Source organism: Manis javanica, chromosome 9 (genome assembly GCF_040802235.1).
Source record: "Manis javanica isolate MJ-LG chromosome 9, MJ_LKY, whole genome shotgun sequence".
Taxonomy (NCBI): Eukaryota; Metazoa; Chordata; class Mammalia; order Pholidota; family Manidae; genus Manis; species Manis javanica.
In genome coordinates this window covers 3,254,972-3,277,934 of record NC_133164.1, presented here as the reverse complement: position 1 = coordinate 3,277,934, position 22,963 = coordinate 3,254,972, and the positions used below count along the sequence as shown (strand labels likewise).

The window sequence follows — 22,963 nt, the reverse complement described above, 5'->3', positions numbered from 1 at the left end:
AATTTCATCTTTGGGATGATTATTTCCATAGGAGGAACTCTCATCAGTATGAGTTGGAAATGAGACATTTCTGCTGCTACTTCTCCTTGAGACATATACAAATGAAAGGACTTACTACATACAGGGTAAAACTTGCATTTTTACATGTAAATGTGTAGGTTTGTATATCAGGCCAGCATACAAAACACAAAACATGTTCATTGTTTTCTTTCTAGCACCCATAATCTTTCACTGCTTACAAACATTTGTAATTTTTGCATAGACCATATTTGTATTTCAGTGCACAGGTATTTGTCTTTTATCCATGAAGGGAGGGGTCAGCTCACACCAAGTGCCTGGCACATTTTGCTGCACGCTCAGTCTTTGATGCTTTTTGTAGTCAAGGTGAAACTGCATATAATTACCTTTCACATACAGTAGAACAATTCAGTCTCTCCTTGGCCTTCACTTCTGGAAGTAGAGAAGGCCATTAATCCTTTTTGATATGTCCCCATGTTCTATTTTCTTCTTCAGACATTTCAGCAAGTGTTCAAAGTCTGTAAGTTTGATTATCACCATTTTTTCATGGCTTTATATCAAATATCCAAAAGACATAGGCATAGGAATTAAAAAATTTTCTTCCAGCTTCCTTATCAAAAAAAAAAAATCAAAACATTCTTGTATTGGTAACAAAAGTCTCCCAAGGCATTACTGGCCTACGGGTTTGCCGAGGTGGGTGAACTTGCTTTGCCAGCATTCCCAGGTCCTTCCCTGTGCCGTTCTCCACCGCAGAGTTCTTTTCCTTCCTATGAGGCTCTCTGGCTGCTCATTCTAGAGATGGAATGAGCTGCCAAATGTCTACAAACGGGCCCTTCTGGAGTGTGAGCCCCCTGGGCACAGGGCCTCCCCAGGGCTGCACTTTCAACCTTTCTAACCTGTGGGTGGCACTGGAAGGGTGCCAGCTGCCTCAGCCCTCAGACAGCTGTATGCCCTCTGTGGACCTTCTTGGCTATGCACAGAAGACCCCCAAAGGCGCAAAACAGTGACGGTATTTCAGACCCAAAGAAGTGACTTTCTCTTGGTCAAGCAGGGGGCATTATAAAAGGCCTGTGGTGGTATGTTTGGGGACCCCAGGCCAAAATACAGACTGAAATTGCTAGTGGGTCAATGTGGGTCTCTTCCTTTTGGAGAAGAATTATTTGTATGTTACACTTCAGGAAGCACATTGAGCTGATGGGAAGAAGTCAGACACAGGACAGAATATGTGCCACCTCATTTTAAAAGGTAGATTTGACATGTTCACAGGAAAACTTTCTGAGGGAAGAGAAGATAAACAGCACAGAAGTGGGTGAAATGTCACTCGACCGATGTGTGATGTGGGCAGACCAGTGCTCTGTTACGAGGGAAGGAGATGTCTGAGATCGAAAGTTCTTTCAAGCAGCATTTTCCTTTGTGGGAGATGAATTTTCAATGGTTGCTTTCATATGACTTTAGCTTCCTTGGCAACTAGACTTGTAATTTGAATTGTACAAGTTATAGCTTCAAACTTAATTTTTTTCTAGGCTTACATATTGGGACATCATGGAGTCACTTCTAGTTCCGGCTAAGTGGAATTTTGCCACAAGTTTTATAACTTAACATCACTGTAGGTTTTGTTTTTCCATAAGTTACTTGTCCCTCAATAAGTATGAAGTGTTTGGTATGGGTTTATAGGTCAGGGAAAATCACAACTCTCCTTAGCCAGAAATTTTTTCTCAGAGACGTGAATAAACTTTTTAATAACTCCAATGTCATTAGGACATTAAAACACACTCTTTCACTTATTTATTTATTCCTCTATTCAATAAATACTAGTAAGGGCCTAAGTTACATCACTTTTGCTAAGTGGTGGGAATACAACAGTGAGCACAAATAGATGTGCATTGGAAGTGAAGTCCAGTTTTCGGAGTGCTTATGTTAGCATAATGAAAATGTAAATGACCGTGCATAAATAACAACAAAAATATGAAATGATAATAGAAAGAAAAAACTCCATCTTCTTAACTTCCAGAAGCCATCTGGATTTCTCTCTCTATTGGATGAAGAAAGTCAAATGATTTGGTCAGTGGAACCAAATCTTCCCCAAAAGCTACAAAGTCTCCTAGAATCCTCAAACACAAATGCAGTGTATTCACCCGTGAAGGATGGCAACGGGAACGTCGCCCCCAGAGATCAAGGCACAGCATTCACTATTATGCACTTCGCGGGAAGGGTAAGTTCAAAGAACTATATGATTTATCATATGTGTTCATGACCCAAAGGTCTTATGGGCAAGCTCCAAAGTTTTTGATAACTTAGCGTTTATTATTTTGATGAATGAATATTGGGTGAATAACCCACCACATTTTACTTTTCTCAGCTGTTTTAACCTGATAAGGACTCCACGTCCTCAGAGTGCAGGGGTGAAGCATGCAATATGATGCTGCTCACATGCCCAGAACTATAATCTCATATGAGCAAAAGGCCCCCCGGGTTAATACAAAGAGGTCTGCTCTGAGCTTTCGGATCTTTTCAGAATCCAAATCTTGGGCATCTGACTTTACTTACCCTCAATATAGTTTTTAGTATTAAATTATTTTTCTTAAGGTATGTCAACCTAGGAAAAGAAAGCTACTCTCAGCTCTCTCTTGAGTCCCCAACGAGCTTTGTAAACATGCTTCTTTCTCAAAACCTTTAAGGACCACCTCTCCTCTGTCTAAACAATTCCACACTCCATAGGCCAAGCCAGTTTCAGGCTTCTCCGAGCTGTTACTGGTAGTTTTTTCCCATGACTTTGCTGTTACAGTACCCCGTACACAGTACCTCGTACAAAACCTCCATTCTGGTCATTTTCTCCAACCCACTCACTGTTTCCTGCAGTCCACTTCTTTACCTAGGAGTTCATGGAAGCTCTCCTAAGTTGGTATTCCTGACCCACCTTATAATCTGTTGTTTTGTGTCTTGGAGGTGTACTAGATGTTCAATAAATGCCAATTGCAACTGAGTGGGACCAAGCTTCAGGATAATATTTTGTTTGCTAATTATTTTATATTTGCTTTTAAAAATTATTCTGCAAGAACTTGATAAATTTTCATTTTCAATTGTTTTAAGAAAATTTAGGAAAAGACAATGACTAGTGTGCATGGATATAATTATTCACTGAGTTCTGATAGCAATAAAGCAAAGCAGAGGAAGCGAATTGATTAGTTGCCAGAGGGCCAAAACCCCATGGAATCATGAATTTTCCTGTAAAAGCACCTTTATATTTTAAGCAGGATTTTCCATAATTGGAGTCAATTTTGTGGTTTTATAAAAATCTTTCATTTCAGTGAGATGTACTAATGAGTCTTAGCCCAAGGACTCCCTAAGGACCCATTCACATGTTACAGTATAGATTATATGTAATTTGTGGCAGTATGTCAAGCCATATGCCATTCTCATCAATGTAGCTACATACACTTAGATTCTGAGCTACTGCATTTTTAAGAAAAACATCATATTCTGCATTTTATAAATCAAAAGATGTAGCAAAGAGCTCATTGGTTTAAAATCAGCATGCAGGGTCTATTTTGGACAGTAGGAATGAACATTCCTGAATAGCTCTTTGATGATGACATCGATCATCATCCCAAGGGAAAGCTGGGTGACTTTGGACTCCTGGGTTGTTTGTACCCTCTCCTCTGGCCTGGAGGGACTGGAGTCTCTCTCAGATCACCACATGCTCCCCGTGACTGGTTTGTCTGGCTTTGTTGGTGAAAACTGACATCTCATAGGATGAATGGTCATCCCTGCTGGCCATGATACTGACATTCAGGTCCCACCAGGATGGACCTGCCCAGCTCACGTTCTGCCCTGATTATGAGACCTGCCGTGCTCCTAAATCTTGTTTGGAGCAGAGGCCCTTAGGTCCTTTTAAAAATGTTTAAGCAATGTTATTTGAATTAGAGCCGAAGGTCTTCCCTAAATACATTTGAATTTTTCATTACTCATAGGAGGCTGATGTATTTCCAATCTCCATTACAGAAATATTTAAAGTAAATGGGAAGAGTCTGTGCATGAAATATTAACAGGGTCTCATTAGTGAGTGTGAATCTGAATTAAAGAAGGCTGCGTTGTTGTTATTTGTTTTAGCAAATTTTAACTTTTAGATGGGATTGGCTGTTTTAGGAATTGCTCTTAAAGTTCTGGTGATTTAAATGATGGATATGCATTAAATCCAGAAGTGTGTCAAATTTTATTGGCTTTTAAAATTAAGAATCTCAAAGGAAAGAAGAATTACGATTTGGCAAAAGACACTGGCTCTTAGGAAAGTTGAATTTCCATTAAGGTGATTCTGAACTAACTGTGATAGGAAATATTATTTTGAAGTCCCTAAATTTTAATATGAGTAAAGGGAATAGGTTAGGAGATAGTAAAGCAATAATATAGGTCAAAATTAACAGCTATAAAATATATGATACATATTTATCCTTTGTTGTCTGCTCATAAAGTCTTTGTCTGAAAATTGTATATTGTGGTGGTTTAATTTAACATGAAGTGATTCTCTTTGGATCTCAGATAAGCATCCCATTGCATGGCTGGCCTGGATGGTTTATGCAAATCAAGTTGGCGATATTACTCTGGCCTAAGGTGCTGGTCCGCATGTCAGCCCCTTCCCTCTCCAAGCTCCTCTACTGCAGTGGGCTCAGCAGTGGCCTCCAAAAAAGATACAGCCACAGGCTCTTCCCTAGAATCAGCGAAGGGGATCTTATTGGCTAAAGGGTCTCTGCTTACGCAATTAGGTTCAGCATCTTGAGATGAGATCCTCCTGTATTATCTGTTGATGATGACCACTGACCTGAAAAGAGTGGGACCGAGAGATTTGAGAGAGAAGAGGAGGCCTTGTGGCCCAGGAGGCAGAGACAGCAAAGAGGCAGCCCCAGGCCAAGGAGCTCTTGGGGCCCTGCAAGTGGGAAGAGGCGGGAAGGAGCGTTCCCTACGGCTCCGGCAGCACAGGGATGCCAGATTCCCTAGTACTGGCCTCCTGAGCTGTGAGAGGATACGGTTCTGTTGCTTAGAGCCACCCAGTTCGGGGTTGTTAGAGCAGCCCTCAGGCATGAATACACGTGTACACTGGTTCAGCATTACAGGTTAGAAGTAAGTACTTTTAACTCATAACATTATAGAAGTTCTTAATGCACTTAATTCATTGGAAGGTGATCTCTGTATTTCTCCATCTCGGTTTTTGCTCCTGTGTTTTTTCACTGGGAGGGCCTCTTTCCTCTTTCTTTCCAAATCCTGTCCATCTTCTCAAGGGTGGAGTTCTTAGCCTCATCCAGATTCCACCGATCTCCCCCTTCCCTAATCAGTAATGGTGCCTGATGCTTGTGTAGCATCTTCCAATTTACAAAGCACTTCTGAGACATTTTCACCTAAAATTAACCCACGTATAAATGTTACTAGGTAAGTTTTCCAGTTAAGTAAGCCTTGGTGAAGTTTAGGGATTCACCCAAGATTCTTCAGCCATGAAGGAGTGTCTTGGGGCTGCTATAACAAAGCCCCATGCACTGGGCCGCTTAGAACAGCAGAACTTTATTCTCTCACTGTTCTGGAGGCCAGGATACAAAATCAAGCGTCAGCTTTCCTAAAGCAGAGTCAGAGAAGTCTCTCCTGAGCCACTTTCCTAGCTTCTGGTGGTCAGTAGTCAGCGATTGACATTCCTTGGCTTGTAGATACACTGCCTGTATCTCTACCCCTCTCTTCCTGTGGCCTCGTGGCCTCTCCCTCATGTCCGTGTGTCCCCTCCTCATGTTCCTTTAAGGGCATCAGTCATTGGATTCAGGGCCCGCCCTATCCAGTATGACCTCGCCTTAACTAATTGCATCTGAGATCTTACTTCCAAATAACGTCACACTCTATGGTTCTGGGTGGACATGGTTTCTGGAGGTGTGCTGTTCAGCTCGCTGCAGGCTGGCAGGTCACCGTACCAGATGTCTTTTCTCTAAGTCCCGTGTGTGCTTTTTTCTCCACCATGGTGTCTAGGGTGATTATTTAGTGTAAGTAATCTACAGTGATTAGTGTCTCAAGTCACAGGATCTGTGAGGTATAGGAAAGTCCTGGCCCACACTGGGGGTCCACTGTTATGACTTTGAGAAGGACAGTAGCCCTCAGTGGACACACCCATGCAGTTTGTAATTAAGGGGAATATAATTATGAACCTCATAAACTTGTTTTGAAGGTTAAGTGATAGCCAAGCAATAAATGCAAGAACGATTATTTTGAGATGTTGTGTCAAATATGTGAGTCATATTTCCACAACAATAGCTGAAGGTCTTTTGATGCAGGAATACCACTGTATTTAGCAAAATTTTGACCTTATCAGTCACAGATACAAAGACCAGAAAATATTTCAGAGACTATCTAATCAACTGGTTATCTTTTCAGACAAGAATATTCAGGGTCCAATTGACTTGCTCAAATGGAGTTGGTGGTAAAATGTCCTTAATTAGTTACAAATACACATTTGTTAATTCTTATAAATGTGCTCACATTGTATAAAGTAATGTTTTGTAGATCATGCTAGAATATTTATTTTTATTTATCATAATGTTATTCACATCACATCAGCTGGTAGGGAACACGTAACCTCCAAAGTTATAGAGTGATATTTTCTTCACTTGAAAGATTTCAGTGAAACATTAAGTACAGAAAATTGAGATTTTTCTCCATCTACAGAAACTAATATTAAAAGAGAAAACATTTAGGTAGATGTTTTAATTTATGTTAATGTGACATTCCATTTTTCACCAAATAGGTTATTTTTGTGATGAATAGCTCTACCTTGATTAAAGAGAATTTTTGTAAGAAGTTATGTTTTTTACCACGTAGGTTTATGACTGATATTTTAATCGAGCATACAGGTGTGTGAAATTTTACTGCCAGATTTACAGAGATCCTTTCAATATTATTTCCCTTAAGAAAAATTAAAGCATTCTCTGCAATTCATGTACTACATATTCTGAGGTGTAATTTTGCGACAGAATGAGAATGTGTAGCCCCTTTATACAATGTGCTTGTCGACGTGTGTTTTTGCAAGTGGATTTTGATTTGTTTCACCAGGATTCCTCTTCTACCACCCTAAACCACCCCTCCAGGGAAGACTGCTGTCCCAGAGCTTGGACTTGACCCTATTATCCATGTCTCTTATCTCCACAGGCCTTTACAGGCACCGTATTACTAAAACATGGCTATGGAAGTGATGTGGGAAAAGAATGTTACTGATTTGTGGACAGTCTATCAAATACTTTTCTTCCTTCTCTTTGCAAAGGATCTGCCCCATTGTTGAATTAACTAAGCTTGCGATTTGTTGGGTTAGATTTACAGTTATTCAGATCTCCAATCTTACCTCCTTGATACTGCAGGAGATTCTAGGTGACACGCGGTTGAAAGCCCACCTCTTCGCCCTTAGCCGTTATGTAGCCATAATGTAGGCAGGGGACGTCTCGGCCTGTTCAGTTTCCCAGCCCCACATGGGTCAGGAACACCTTATAGCCTGTCAACTGGCCTTCACCCCAGAGATTTGTGGGAGACACCGTGTGCCCAAGAAGACTCTGAGAGTGAACCTTTAAATCAGAAGTAAGAGGAGATGGACTGATCCATAGGAGGGCTTCAATTTATTTCTCTCTCTTTTCTCCAGGCAGAATCCCCAGACATAACAATGAAATCTGTCTGGTCTATGGCACACTGACACCATTAAAGTTGCTTGACAGCAATATTTTGACACATGCAGAAAAAGCTTAATTTACATCTGTATTTGTTCACTTCCTGGGCATACTGTTAGAAAAACAAAAATTAACTCTGTCAGGTTCCTTGCCCTATGTTGCTTGAATCAATTTCACCTTTGGTATAAATTTGTTGTAGGAGACTTGATAAATGTTCCCTTCCCCAGGGTTTTATTAGGAAGAGAAAATACAGGATGTCATTTAGGAAATTTTACTTTTCTTCAATGATTTAATGGATTCTGTTAACTTCATGGGCAGATAACCTTATAAATAATGAACTTTAGGTTTCTTAGAATATTGATATCTTATTGTCAGTTAATTGGCTTTTTTTTTCTTAAAAAGAACCAATCAGGCGTATTCATAAATTTTAGTTATGGCATTTGCAAGGTAGTGTCTAGATACAGAGTCTAGATATCTAGCTAAGGACTCTTACCAGTAATGCTGCGTGCTGCTAATAACTTTCTTTGTTCATCAGTATTTATCGACTTAAAGTGAATGAGAATGAAAGCAAGCAAAACTATTATATAGAATCACTTAATAGAAAAGTAAAAAATAGAAGCCACTGCTTGTAAATATTGATGCTACAGAGACATCAATTTACCACTACACGTGGAATTAAGACTCTCTTCAGCAAACCTCAGGTAGAAAGCTGAAACCAGGCATGAAAAATTATCAGACACATTTATATGTTCCTAAAAGTGATCTTTCATTTCTTGTACTAAAATCTGTTCTTTGCATACATTCTGATGTGATCTGTTGTAATCAAGAGTCTATCTCAGAAGTTTTGCATTTTTATCACCTGTTAATCTCCATCACCTCTTTTCTAGGGATTATGTTCCGCATTGGGTACATAACACGGTGGAGAAAGGGATTCTGAATTGGACTGATAAGTGAATTTGCTTCCACTCTGCAAATACCGATGTTTCCTGGGACAGTAATCTCTGTTTCCCCCTAGGAGTTATGTCCACTCTTGATTCAGTTTCATGAATGGGACGGCCCCCGGATCCGCAGTCCAGCTCCTTCTCTGTGGGCTGTCTACCTGCCTGCATGTCTCCTGTGTAATAGCTCTGCGTGGGCGGCACTTCCTACCCAACGGCTCCAGAGGCAAACTAAGAGAAATTCTTAGCACTTTCCACACATTTCCTCTCAACTCACTTCAAAAAAGTAAATGAATAGATAAAATTGATTTTCCTATTTGTCCCACTTTTCAACTCATGGGAAAATCAGAAACCCAATCAATTACCAAATAATCCCTTTTCCGCCCGTCCCCGGGTTCGGGTGGCCACCGCCCTGCGGGCCGGCCTCCGGGGCTCCTGACACCGGCTGACGGATGAGCGCCCACCCTCATTGAAGGGCCTGCGCGCTTTCACTTCCAGGGGCAGCAGCTGCCTCTGCTGCGTTTATCTTGTTCTCTGGTGACACTGTACAAGGTTAGATGTGATCGTTCTTATTCAGCTTGTTAATAATAGACCTACACTGGCACTCTGATAGCTGGTCTCTGTATCACTTGCTCATAAACCATTTAAACATCTCTACCTCCAAGCGTATCTCCTGGGCGGAAGACTTTGCCTTCTCTTTTGAAAACCAGACCTTCCAGATCATTGTCACACTATTGTTCTTCATGTGCTTGGTAGCCGAACAGACAAAACTTGGGGAGCGTCACCAGGATTCAGGTTTGGTCTGGGCTCACACTGCTTTTTAAAATGTAGTCAGTAGGGACAGTCCTTTCCTCATAGTCAGATGAAACCCAGGCAGCCCCAAACACCTTCCTGCGCACCCCGCCACCCCCCCACCCACAGCAGAAAGTCCTCTTCTGCTTTCACTGGTACTCACAGACTCAATTCAGTAACGAAGAATCTCTAGTCCTACGTTATGATCAGAACTACAACTGTAACCGAGAGTCAGGGCCCCTCATGCCTCGGCCACAGAGGAGGCCTTGTCTGGAGGCCTGCGGCGTCCTGTTTTCTTTCTGTAATTGTGCCGATCGTCTTGTGTCGCCATAGGGCGGCACGCACACCACGCCTTTCAGCGTCTGTGGCTGCCTCCCACTCGGCGGCTTTCACGCGTCCCTGAGACGCTCCCCCAGGAAACTGATGCCCTTCGCATGACCTGGGGGTGCTGGTTCCTGCGGCTCCTGCTCCCCCCCGTGGCCTCGGTTTCTGATGTTCATCCGCTCTGGGCTCCATCATTCCAGCACCCAACACGTGCGCGTAGCTGGGGCATAACACAGCTCTGGTTTGTGGGCCACATGAGGAATCTCACCAAGTCCTTTGTGGCCATCAGAGGAAGCCTCCTGTGTCTGTGCTCCCCGCTCTCCACTCTGAAGCGCTGACACAGACCAGCTCATCCCCTGCAGCAGGGGCCCTGCCATATCTGCCTCTATGCTTCTTAGAGGGGTCAGATGCCAGGTCACAGTGTCTCCCTAACTAGTGGGACAGTATCAAGATGTAAGGGGGTCCCACGGGGCCTCCTCTCTCTCGGCTTAGAAGACAGAGAAAGGAACCATGTAAAAGTACTTATGGGCATATATGTGAGCAACATGCAGAGGTCCCCACTGCACACCCCAGCTGGGGGGAGAGCAATAGGTCCAGAGATCCTGAGATGTAGACAGAGATGCCACGTACAGTAGATATGTAAACACATGTGCACACACACACGTCCACACATATAAATGAAATGCCAATACTGCCAGAAACTCATGTAAGTTATAAATTATCCATGCTGTAATCTGGGATATCCTGAAATGACTAAATTGTCACGGAGGGGGGCTTCAATAGAAGAATTTAACTTTTAGCATTTCAACTACGTGGAAATGTAGATTTCCATACAGGAATATACCGATCGTGTGAAAACCTAATTAGCAAATTGGTCACTCCTTAAACATTGTCTTACCGGGTGCAGGGCGCACGCTGTGGAGGGCCAGCTCATGCGGACATAGGGCTTTACGTGTGCACGTGGGCATTCTCTCAGGTGAGCGTCAGAGCGAAGGGGACAGGAGGCACGGGTAGTCTAAGCAGTGAATCTCTAAGTGATACCATGAGAGGCTCTCCTACGAACAGGACACCGTGGTCTGGCCACACAGTCCTCCCAGAATGAGCGGCTCATCTCCCTTTGTCTGCCTCCCTCTGCCAGCCTCCACTCCCTGCCTCAGGAACAGACAAAGCATACGGTTGGGAATGGTGGAGGTTGGCCAGGATCCACAGTGGAAGAGAAACTGCACCAAATGTTCAGAGAAGAAAGGAGTACAGGGAACAGGTTCCCAGGAAAGTTTAAGGAACACGCAGGGCACCTTGAGGTGAGCCAGAGACCCAGATGTGCTCCTAGTGGAGTAGCTGAGGCTGGGGAAGGTCCCGCTGGGCCTGGGGGCTGAGGGCAGCTGGCAGAAGCAGGACTGGGACAGCCTCCCCGAGGGAACTGGGCCATGAAAAGTGGGTGTCAGCTGGGACTGGAGCCAGGGAGGGAGCGTTGCATCCGCCGGGGAGGAAGAGCATTTCTGAGGTTCTAGCCTCCAGACTTCTGCCAGTGCCTTCCCTGCAGCCCGGCTGGAGGGCTGCGTCAGGGCACCGCGGGCAGGCAAGGGCAGAGATGCCTCAGAGGGCAAATGGGACAAACGGGAAGGGCACCATGCTCCCAGTGTGTGGCAGAGTCCCAGCCTTTGGTGAAGTGTGTTCATGGGCAAAATAGATTTGATAGATGTTAGGTAGGTTAAGTATTGACCATCTCTGGGAAAAGGAATTAGAAGTAATATCTGTTTTATTATTTTTATTATCTTCCAAATTTTATAAATGCACACACATTATATTCTATAAAGCATTTGTGAAATATAAAAGATTATAAAAAGATGAGTCTTAGCTATTTTCCTTGACTTTTTCCCAAATGCAGTCTTTTAACACTGATAATCTCCTCAATCAGATGAAGATTCTATTTATCAACCTTTGCTATTATCCACATTAAAGGCAGTTTGGAAATCTAATCAGATGATAGCCATTCATGCCCATTTGCTGTGTCCATATATAGTTTGTTCCCATCCCTTAAAATAATCTTTTTTTATTGACTGGATGTGCTAATAAAATCATTCAGCTTTAGGGTGAACTGGCCCCAGGTCAGCGCTAAGCTGAATAAATAAGAAATCGAGGTTCAAAGAGGCTTCTGCCTCACACTCCCAGCTCCTCATCGGAGTCTAGGTCCCCTAAGTGATTTTTAGGGCAATAGGTAGAAACTAGAATGAGGCGCCCTCTTCATAACCCTTGGTCCAGGGCTCTTTGTGCTTCTGCATCCTTTTATTCATTTTATTTTCCCCAAACTCCCAGCACTGTATATCACTTACGCCGAGTACCACGATAATCAGGGTCCTTTAAAATATACTGGGTTCTATCGCTATAATCTTAGATGAAAGTATGTGAAAATTATTTCTTATAGCTTTTTACACAATGCCAGCTCTCCTAAGGAAAAGAATTAGCCTTGATGTAATTCTAGTGTAGGCTCATTTTCAACATAGCAGCAATCTGAAAGTATGCCCGAAACTGCTCTAATAGCTGTTCTGTGTCCAAAAGGTGCAGGAAACACTGACCCACTGTGAGCCCTGTCCCTGAGCTCCTTGTGCCCTGCCAGAACCACACAGGACAGAGTCCACAGGACATCCTGGGGCACCAGCACTGGGAGCTGTGATTTTCATGCCTCATTGTGCACCAGCACCCACAGGGAGCAGGTTTAAAATGCAGGTTCCTCGGCTCCAGGCCTGTAAACGGTGACTGAAGAGGTCTGGGTGAGGTTTAAAGTACAGGTGTGATTATTAAGCACCAGAGAATGTTCTACAGGCAGTCTGTGAGGCACATGTCCAGAAATGCTGACGGTATTAGGCACAGAGCAGGTGCTCCGTTTAGCCCTCCGCTCTGCAACTTTGCACTGCTTCCTACTGTGTGCCAGGCCCCCCAGAGAGGGGCTGAGACCGCAGACAGGAAGGGCCCCCTCAGCCCCTGGCAGGCCTCACTCGCCTCCTCATCAGCGACATGCCTAAGCCAGCGGCTCCTGCCTTCAATTCCAGGAATTAACCAGCGGTGGCGGGTAGAGCTGTCTGCCTGGTGCACTCACCTTTGGGCCTCCATTTCCCTGGTGATGAGCTGGGCATGATCCTGACGGCCTTCAGTCGGGAAGATCACGCATGTGGCTTGGCACTTTCTAACTTTTTTGTGGGCCCAGAAAATGAGTTGTCTGGATGAATTGTGATTTGCAGCCATGGTGAAAATGCTTTACTCCCTTTTGCACAGAGCAGAGCTAACATCATGTATCGCTCCCTAGTTGATACTGCACCCCACCTTCGTCTTCCACAGTGCAACACTTGGCTGTGTATTGCTAACTGCTGAAACATAAGCAAAATGTTAAATTTCCTTTGGAGTCATTTTATTGAACAGAATCATTCCAAAGGAAATCGCTGAATACATGACAGTTTCCTTAAAGATTTGTATGGAGCTGTATGCACATAAATTTCTCTATTACATGCATGAGGGGTGCTGTCACTTATTAGCATGAATCCTATCTTCCAGTCCTTAAGAGGAAATAAAAAGTCTGAGCTCCAGTTCTGTAAAGGTAGGAGAAAATGAAAGCTTTTCACCCGACCTCTGTCTTCTGTGGCTTTCATATTTTTCTCCTTCAGCCCCAGATAAGAAACGAGCGAGAAAAGGAGGGTAGGGCTGTGAGCAGAACAGCTCTCCCGAGTGGCCTCAGAAGGGCTCTAACCCCCTGCTGTCCCTGCAGTTCCAGTATGTCCCTCCTGAGTGGCACTGCTGAGGGGACAGACCTTTGTCTCCTCCCTGGCATGGCAGACTCACAAGGCTCCTGGGGACTTCTAGGGTAGATGAGTTTCTCCTTGGTGTTCTGCCTTCTTAGAAATTTATCTGTTCGTTTAACGCGGCTTTGAGGCTCACCTCCGTCCGAATTGCCTGGGAACCCCTTGGTGGTTCCTTGATGCCCTAAGTCACATCATGTCTGCAGTTTCCTTTCTCTGCAGAGTTCTTGCCTCCTCTGCCTCCTGGAGGCCATTGCTCTGGGTGACGGCCAGATGCTGGGGTGGATGTGGCTCCCCAGCTTAATGAGCTCACCCTCCAGGGAGACGTGCTTTATTCAGAAGCAGTTCCTTCATATCATCATAAGTGAATTATGACTGAGGAAAGTGTAGGTGGAGGATGAGGCTCCTTTTGGCTGGGCAGCAGGGATGCCTGCTCTCACCACTGCAGCTGAACATCGTGCTGGTGGTTCCAGCGAGCGCCATAAAAGGCAGACCTACCGGAAAGAAAGACCCAAACCTGCCCCTGTTTGCATGGGACATGATGGTCCATTTGTAAAATTATTATTGAGGACATTATCATGGGTAAAAGACCAAATCTGGAATCAGGTTATATTTTATCTTTAAAGTGAAAAAAAGAAAAACATACCTCGCGTATGTGTGGGCATATCTGTGAGTTTTGTGTGTATGTCTATGAAAGTTGTGTGTGTGCATTTCTCAGCTCTGTGCACTGGAACTCCTAGAGAGACGGACTAGCCCAATAGTCACGTGCTGGTGTGCAGCTCTGGGTCCAGATGGTAGGCTCTGATTTCAGTTTTCCCCAAAAATATGCAAAAGGCTCCTTGAAGAAACACTTGATTCCAGATATGGGACAAGAAGAAAAAAAGAAACATTATTTGTAACTGTGTTAACACTCTACTAATGCCAATTTTATATAACACCTTCTCAGTTATTTGCGTTGTTGTATTAATTTTGATAAAATAACTAAGCTATTTCAGATGGAATCTAATGCTTGAGCTGTCAACTCAAATCCTGTCAATATTGTGGTCATCCATCTCTTATAAGGGGGTCAGAAGCTCCCAGATTTGTAGCGTCCTTGCAGAACATCAGTTAACACATGAAGGGAGACTTAGAGAGTTAAAGTAGCTGCTCACTATCACATCAGTAACTAAAATTCCATCCTTAGAGGTTCATTAATTTTATACAAAATTAAACTTTTGCTGAGTTCTGTTTCCCACAAGCATCAAACTGCCCCTACTGAGTGCCTGCCCTTGTATATGTGGGCTAATTATGTTTTCCTAAATAACTGAGCCAGTCAGAGCCTCCAGCTGGGGAGTTTTAAACTGTTGTTTTAGTGGAGACTTGTAGTTTTTTCCCTAAATATCCAAGTATTATCAGGTGTCATTCATGAGGACTTCCCAAAGTACATGATCTCTGGATAATGAAAGACTCAACAGCATAATCTTAAAATAAACAGAAAATAAGGAAGTGCAGGGGTGTGTGTGTGTGTGTGCATGTGAGTGCGCTCATGCCCACGTTTAATTCAGTCATCAGATTTCCGTGAAAAGAATAGGGGGCACTGCAGACTGGGCCATCGGAGGAGGACCCCACTCTGTAGGATAGCGCTGGGACAGTAAGTGACTTGCTGACACCCACGTGGATCCTTAGAAGTACGGGCTCTGGCTTGCCTCCTGGGGTCTCCTTCATATGGGAAGGCATAGGGAAACCAAACCTTCTGATCAAGGTTTCTCAGCTGCGGCACTACGGACATTCGGGCCTTGTAGTTCTCCTCCGTGGAGCTGCCCTCTGCACTGCACGATGCTCAGTGGCATTCCTGTGCACTCACCTCCTCAGGTGTGACACACACAAGGGTCTCCAGGCACCGTGAGCATCCTCTGGGGTCACCATCAGCCCTGGTTGATGACCACTGCCTTAGACTCTATAAAATAGTTCATATTCAGCAATGTGTAATATGTAACATATTTTATAGCTCACATTTTAATATTGGTAAGCCACGTTCTAGCAAGCCATATAATTAGGTGATGATTGAGGAATGTCTGAGAATTGTTTAGTGTTTCTGGCTTTGCCTCCTAGCTCCCCCAGTCTTCTGATCCAAATTCATAATGGAAAATCTGGGGATTTAGAGGATGTCTTGGGGCCTCTGCATCATTTCGGCCCTTGGAGCAGCGAAGAGTTAAAACTCAGTGAAGCGTTTTTGTAAGGGTGACAGACGCACGGACTCAAATTTGAAAGCCCTTTAGGAAGTGAGGCCACTGGAACCATGTGGCCTTTTTCTGGATTCCTCTCGCTAGCCACACAGCCTCTTTCAAACAGATTCTTTGTGTAGCCCCCTTGTGCTGCCAATGAGAAGTCCCCTCTGGACTGTCTAGTTAAATTTCCCAAAGGAGTAGGGTGATTCTCACCTTTACTGGTCTAATGCCCCTCTTGGGTGATGCAGCATGAGGAGGCACCCCTGGTCAGCTCCTTCCCCTGGCCCAGACCTGGTCCACCCAGGGCAGAGGACAGCCTATGACACGCAGCCACAGTGCTGTCCCCAGAATGTTTCCACACGCAGCAGAGGCGATCACAAGCTGACAGTGCTAAATTTTATGGCTGATCCCATTTCTCAGGGCCATGTTGGGAGTTCACACTTAGCTGGGACAGCGGGGACAATGAGCCAGGTTTCTCTGCAGACATCAAGTCTCCCAGGCCAGATGGGAGCACCAGTGAAACCAGACAATAAAGCCATTTAGATGCATTTGTAAGTCAGCTGGGGTGAAGCAGTTGCTCTTCGAATAATCCAGGATTAATCATTTCACATTTTCTTCATTTTTAAAGTCTTCAGATTAACTGCTTAAAGGATCCAAAAAGATCCTCTCTCCACAGAAACCATTGAACGTCTCCAACAGAGCACACCTGCTTCCCAAGGTGTCAAGGAGTCACTCTACCTGGTTCAGTGGGCTCTCTGAGCAGATCACGGTCCGTAAAACTAAAGGGGGGGCTCCATGAATGTGAGTCATCCCAGTGTCCCTTAAACTCACCATCAGAGGAGCTTGGCAAAGAGGACAGGAAAGGTGCCCCTTGCTCCGTGTGCAGAGTGGGAGCGCGCAGATGACCACTTTGAACTTGCATGTAATGTGAACTCTGTGACCTGAAGACGCTGGTCTAATGAATAATGTAAGACTTCCGTGGAGTCAAGTATTTCTTTGAAAGAAATTATTTTTGTGGTCATGCTTAATCATTAGTAATTATGCTATTTTCTGTCATTATAGGTAATGTATGAAACTGCTGGTGCTACTGAAAAAAATAAAGACTCCCTTTCACAGAATCTTCTATTTGTAATGAAAAGTAAGTTTATCCCCCTATAGTTGAAATGCCACACATTCCTTATTTCTCTGTCTCTGAACGTTTTCTTATAAAATATGCCACCAGCTAAAGGATAATGAAAATGTCTTTTGCAACCCAGAATAATAAGGAATGGATCTTGCAACACTATACATTGGTTACAATTTAATTTGGAGTCTACTAGAAACCATAATTTAACTAAGCTTTTAGCAGATAGAAATATAAAACACCTTTACCACTCTAGTGATATGAATATAAAAGGGTTCTTTTGTGAAGAGTAATGAAGATGAATAAAGCTTCCAAAGTTATTTAGGCCTCAGCAGGGTGAATTTCATCACTTAAGATTACTGTGGAGCACACCTACGGGTGGTATTTTATTCTTATATGCTTTCAGTTACAAGGATCCATGCTTGCAAAGTAGAGGGAACATAAATTTACATATATACACATACATGCATATATGTATATATCAGTATAAATTTACAGGCTCCTTATCTTAGTGAATCTTAGTACTTTGTATACACACATTTATAATTTTATACTATATATAAAACTATATACTAATATACAGTGTAATTATAGATATATATATGTCTTTATATATTTCTCTAGTAATTATTTTTTTGGTGGCATTCTTCAGTGACTCTCATTTTCCTAGTAACCTTTTCAGTGGATTAGAATGTATCATCCTTTGTGCTCTAAGTTGTTCTAAATGAGAATGAGCCGTTTATCTTTCCTGGGAGGAAAGGCACGGGACAGCCTTTCATGGACTAGCTGGCTGCCTTGGAGCTGGAAATAAGACATCGCATCGTTTCTGGTCTGAGGAGCGTGTGGGCCTTGAATCAAGCAGCAGTTGCCGTGTATTGTTTCTCATGGGGAATCACTCTGCTTGCCTGTCAGGACTCATGGTTAGCGAGTCTTCTTAAGGGCTGAGACTAATGATAAAATCATGGGCTTGGAATAATATCACGTAAAAACAAGGAATTGGAATAAATAATCCTATTGATGATCATTGGAAGTATCTTCCTTCGAGTTGTCAGTTATTTGAATTTTAATTTGCAATGTACTTCCATTGAAGCCATATATGTTACGACGATCAAATATATAACATGTTTTTGAAGCTGGTGCAATGCCTTATTCTTTACTCTTGTATTTCATGGTGATAGAATATATATTTAGAATGAGCATATGATGGCTGCTGATACTGAGATTCTACTAATTTCCAGAGAGTCCCTACATTTTAAAGTCATTCTTTTGTGTAGACTTGCTAACAAGTTCCAAGACAGACAAGTGACTCTTGTTTTATTCTAAATATTTAGGCAATCAGTACACCTGAGCAAGAGGACAGAATTTTCAATGTCTCTTTATATGTTTATTCAGGAGGGCCAGAGAATAAATAACCTTAGGCTTTATGAGCCATCAGGTCTGTTGTAACCTCTCAGTCCTGCTGTTGACAAAGAGAAAGCAGCTGTAGACAACACAAACAGGTGTGGCTGTGTCCCACTAAAACTTTATTTACAAAAACAGGTAAACAGGCAGTGGGTGAGGTTCGGCTCGTAAACCATAGCTGCCCCCCCTTCTACCATACAAGCAGAAGCTGCATGGTTGTGATGATATTCTGTGAATCTGTGGAATGTTTTGATGCTGTAAATAGTTACTAAAAGTAAGTACACTTTGTAGATAATAATAATATTCTATTTTCAGGTACCTTGCTAAGTACCTTGCTTACAGTATCTAATTCAGTCCTCGTGTCATCAGAAAGCTCCTGGATGAGGAAGGTGGCAGGGTCCACTGAGGGACACTCACACAGCTGTGTCTGAGACACCCGACTTAGGGGGACAGGTAGCTTGGAGGCGTAGGTCATGCAGACATGCAGCAAACGCTCTCAGCTATGCCTGAGGTTCAAAATAAAATCTACTTGACTCAAAAAGAGGCAAGAAGAGTCCATATCCAGACTATCAAGTCTGCTTAGAGGAACAGAAAATTTCAGATTGACCCAATAATGGTGATAACTATTCAATCTTGGCATTTCTGCTTATGAGCTGTGCACACCTAAGTTAGCTTCTCCCATTTTTCTGGCAGAAAGACATTCCATGCAAAGTTTACCACAAGGGATGCTTCCCATTTCCATGTAGGGTGACACGAAGAGAACAGCCTGCAAGAAGCGACTCCTTGCAACAGGGAAAGAAGGCTAAGGCTTTCTCTCACCAGGGGGTCCTCTATCAGGTTCTCAGAGGCAGAAGTCAGCAGAAAATCTCTTTTACGTCAAGGAAGCAGCTCTCACCTCCCACCTGCTCAGCTGCGGTCAGGGTCCGATGCTAGTGGCCCAGTGCCTGAGGGTGGCCTCTGGGGTCAGGATGACACCCATCCAGCAGATGTTTTTCTCTCCCCACTCCCTCCCCCCCTCTCCCCTCTTCCTTTCCTCTGTGTGTGTGTGTGTGTGTGTGTGTATATACCTTTGTGTGTGTGCATGTGCACGTATGTTTTCTGAACCATTTAAGAATAAGTCCCATGCATCTTTATGCTTAAAAACTGTGGTAAAGATCCAAAGAAAATGACGTTACCTTACCTGACATCAGTAAATTATCAGAATATTTAACACTGATATACTAGCAACGTCTGATCCAAAGTTCCTGTGAAATTTTACCACTTACCCCGCTGATGTTTTCCATGGCGGTTTTACCCAGGTGCCAGGGTCATTTGCTACACTTACTTGCTATTTCTCTTTAGTTCTTTAATCTGGCACATTTCCTCTTCTGTTCTTTTTCTTTCATGACATTGATATATTAAAAAACTAAAAGCCAGCGATTTTCAGGACGTCCCTCAATCTGGGCTTATCTGACGTCTGCTGACCTGGGCATCGGGGCCCACGGCCGCAGCCAGAACCCCACCGAGGTGAGGGAAGGCCCTCCCCGCTCCTGCTCAGAGACACGGGAAACCCCGAGGAGACCGCGACCTTGGTCACTTTGTTACGCGGCCTCCTCCCAGGTTCCCTCATTGGAAGTCGTTTTTTCTTTGTGGTGATAAGTAATTGTAAGGAAGTACTTGGAGACAATGTAAACGTTCTGTCCCCAGCAAACTTCACCTGTCAGTTTGCATATTTGAGTGATTCTGGTCTAAGTCAAGGATTTCTGTCATAGTTTCAGAATTGTGAGTTTTACCCTGTTTCTCTATCAACAGTGACACTCTGCCATCAGAGCTCCCCTTTCCCATTAATTAATTATCAGTATGAACTTGTGGATCAGTATTTTAGTCAGTGGATCATAACGCATGACTGTTATTATTTCTATACTAAAATCACCCCTGACATGGCCAGTGAGCCCCTCAGGCTAGCTTGCACGTCCTTTGGACAGATTCCCGTGGCCCCTCTCAGCACTTCCTTATATCTCGAAATGTCCCAGGCCATCTGCCTTGCCTCCCAGCTGGAACTGGCCGCGTGTCCATGCAGCGCTGGCTCGTTTGGCAGGAGACTGACACGAGGGGACACTGAGGCCTGGGGGCTTGGAGAGTTCATGTCCACCAGGATGCAGATTGCTCTTGGGCTCTTGTGGAACTGGGAAATTTAAGATACGGATATAGGTGACATATAGATATGTAGCTATCTTTTTAAAATCATGAATTTATCTCTGATTTCAGTCCAACACCAAAGGACTCCCTTTTGTCTTTCTGCATTCCAAAATTGTATCTCCCTCTTCTGATCCTTCTCCCCAGATCCATGACTTTTTCTGAATGTAGTGACGTTTCTTTCTATGCATCGCTAATAAACACAGCAGCTTGGGTGAGCAAAATAATCTGGGTATAGAAAAGATAGAATGTCAACTGCTTTGCTACTAAATATCGCCAACTGTCTGATCCTAAATGATGTATGCACATTACTTCGCATTTTAATCTTACAGGAATCCAAAGTAGCACTGGCCTGGACATTTTATAGAAAGAAAACTAAGGCTTAAAAACTGTCCACACGCAGATACAGGTGCCTGCTAGCTCCTTGACCACCAGATGACACTTTTCACCATGTTTTGCAAATTTGTAACCAAAAATCTGTTCATCCATGCTCCAATTTCTATCTGAGGTGTCAAGGAATATGGGCCCAGAATTGTTAGAATTTGTATAACCTAACATCTAAAATATGCCAGCTAGCTTTCTTATCTCTGTAGCTTAACCAGATCAGAAAAAGAGGCACTTCTTTCTCTTAACCACTGATACACTTGTGTGAGGCAGGGTCTCACACAGTGGTATTGACGGACCACTCTCAGACAGGTGTGACCCTGGGGAAGTGTCCCTCTAGTTACTGTCCTGGGATGGGGACTTGCTGACAGAAACCGGAAGTCCACATGACTTCAGTGCACCAAAGCCCCCTAGTTCTGAGCAGGGAAGACTCAGTTCTGGCCAGTAGGAGGTTAGCGGCTGCCCCTCAACAAAAGAGCGAAGGGCCAAGGCTCAGGTGGAGGACAGAGGACCTGGGCAGGTTCCTGGCCGAGGGCAGGGGCTTGTCAGAGTTCATCGGGTGATGTGATCGTATGATAGCGCGGAAGGTGCAATAGACCAGAAGGGAAATGTCGATCCTCGGTCATGTGTCCCACTTAGACTGTCTTTGTGGTTAAAGCACTTGGATGAGGACTAAGTTTAATGCTCAGGTAAATAACGATTTTAATGCCACTTACACTATTCATGTATTTACTTCCCAGCTAGTGAAAATGTCGTGATCAATCATTTGTTCCAGTCGAAACTGTCACAGACGGGCTCCCTGGTATCTCCCTATCGTTCTTCTAAATTCAGAGGACATAAACCTGCCCTGCTCAGTAAGAAAATGACAGCTTCTTCAATAATTGGAGAAAACAGGAATTATCTAGAACTTAGTAAGGTAGGAGTTTTTGTCATTCTTGCCTGGGGAAGTGTTCCTGTGTAGTTACTGTCCTTAGTAGTAGGTTGTTTGAAGTTTTGCTTAGCACATCTGCTTCTTTTAAAAAAAATACAAGCATAATTCTGGATACAAATGGAAATAAATTAATATTTTAATTAAAAAATCTAACAAAAAGCATGACTACCTGGAAGATAACCAGAGAGAGGGAATTCTAGGAAAGTACAGGAAAATGAAAATTCAATAGCAAATACAGTATTAGAAATTTTATTGGTTGTCTGTGCAATATCCTGTTCACGTCTCATCTCTGTGCCTGTCTTTCTGATGAATGAGAGGCAACTTCAGGGACAGTGGCTTCGAGGGAATGAACTTAGGCACCTCACCCTGTCGGCATTAATCACTTCACGGACATCAGCTCTCTAAACAATAAACTGTAGTTTCTCTTACAGACGTGGTATATTTTTCAGGTACTAGCATGTTTTCCCTGTGTGTCTGGTACATTTTCACTTATTTTACTATTAGACTAATTTTTTAGTCTACTAAATACACACTATTAGACTAGTGTGTATTTGTCCCACACAAGTGTGGTTGTACTTACAACCTAAAGGTTCTGAATATATGTAAACCAAAATAAAACATTCAGTAAAGAGTTGTCTCAGACTGATAGAAAACAGGTATGAAATGTTTGAAGTTTAAGAACTCAGTTCCTGATTTGCAGCCCATTTGTTTTGCTTGCCCGTACTAAAACCATAAAAGATGAAAAAAATGGTTGGGAAGGTGCCCCGGACAATCAATCTTGGAAATGCACTTGTTTTGCACTTAAGCTTACCAATAAAAATAAAAGCATAATTAAATTTTATTGTAGTCTATTTTAGAAGAGTGGCAGAATTGTGTATAACCTATTAGAAGTGTGTGTGTGTGTGTGTGTGTGTGTGTGTGTGTGTGTGTGTGTGTGTGTAGCCAGGAGCCCCTGAAATTAGGGACCCTTTGATGTAGTTGGTCCAGCCCTGTGTGATCACAGGAATTCAATCTCCCTACTTACAAAATGGCATCTTTTACATAAAAAAGACCAAGGTTACCCTTCCTCGGGAAGATCTTTACCCCTGAGGGTTTGGCTGAACCTCTGGCCCCTCTTCTCAGTCATCCTGGAAATCAAGAGGAAAAAATCACCACACACGTCTACACTGTAATTTTTAACCTTAATTATTAAACATTACC

At 43.3% G+C, this 22,963-nt stretch overlaps 1 protein-coding gene across 6 annotated transcripts in view; it reads left to right on the top strand.

The window, feature by feature from the left end:
- MYO16 (myosin XVI) overlaps positions 1 to 22,963 on the top strand; it is a 513,550-nt gene that overhangs the window by 349,231 nt on the left and 141,356 nt on the right. For all 6 annotated transcript variants that reach the window (XM_037024949.2, XM_073212365.1, XM_073212366.1 and 3 more), the window contains exons 23-25: positions 2,030 to 2,230; positions 16,812 to 16,887; positions 21,573 to 21,748. In XM_037024949.2, coding sequence (XP_036880844.2) covers positions 2,030 to 2,230; positions 16,812 to 16,887; positions 21,573 to 21,748 — 453 coding nt within the window. The remainder of the gene's footprint in view (positions 1 to 2,029; positions 2,231 to 16,811; positions 16,888 to 21,572; positions 21,749 to 22,963) is intronic.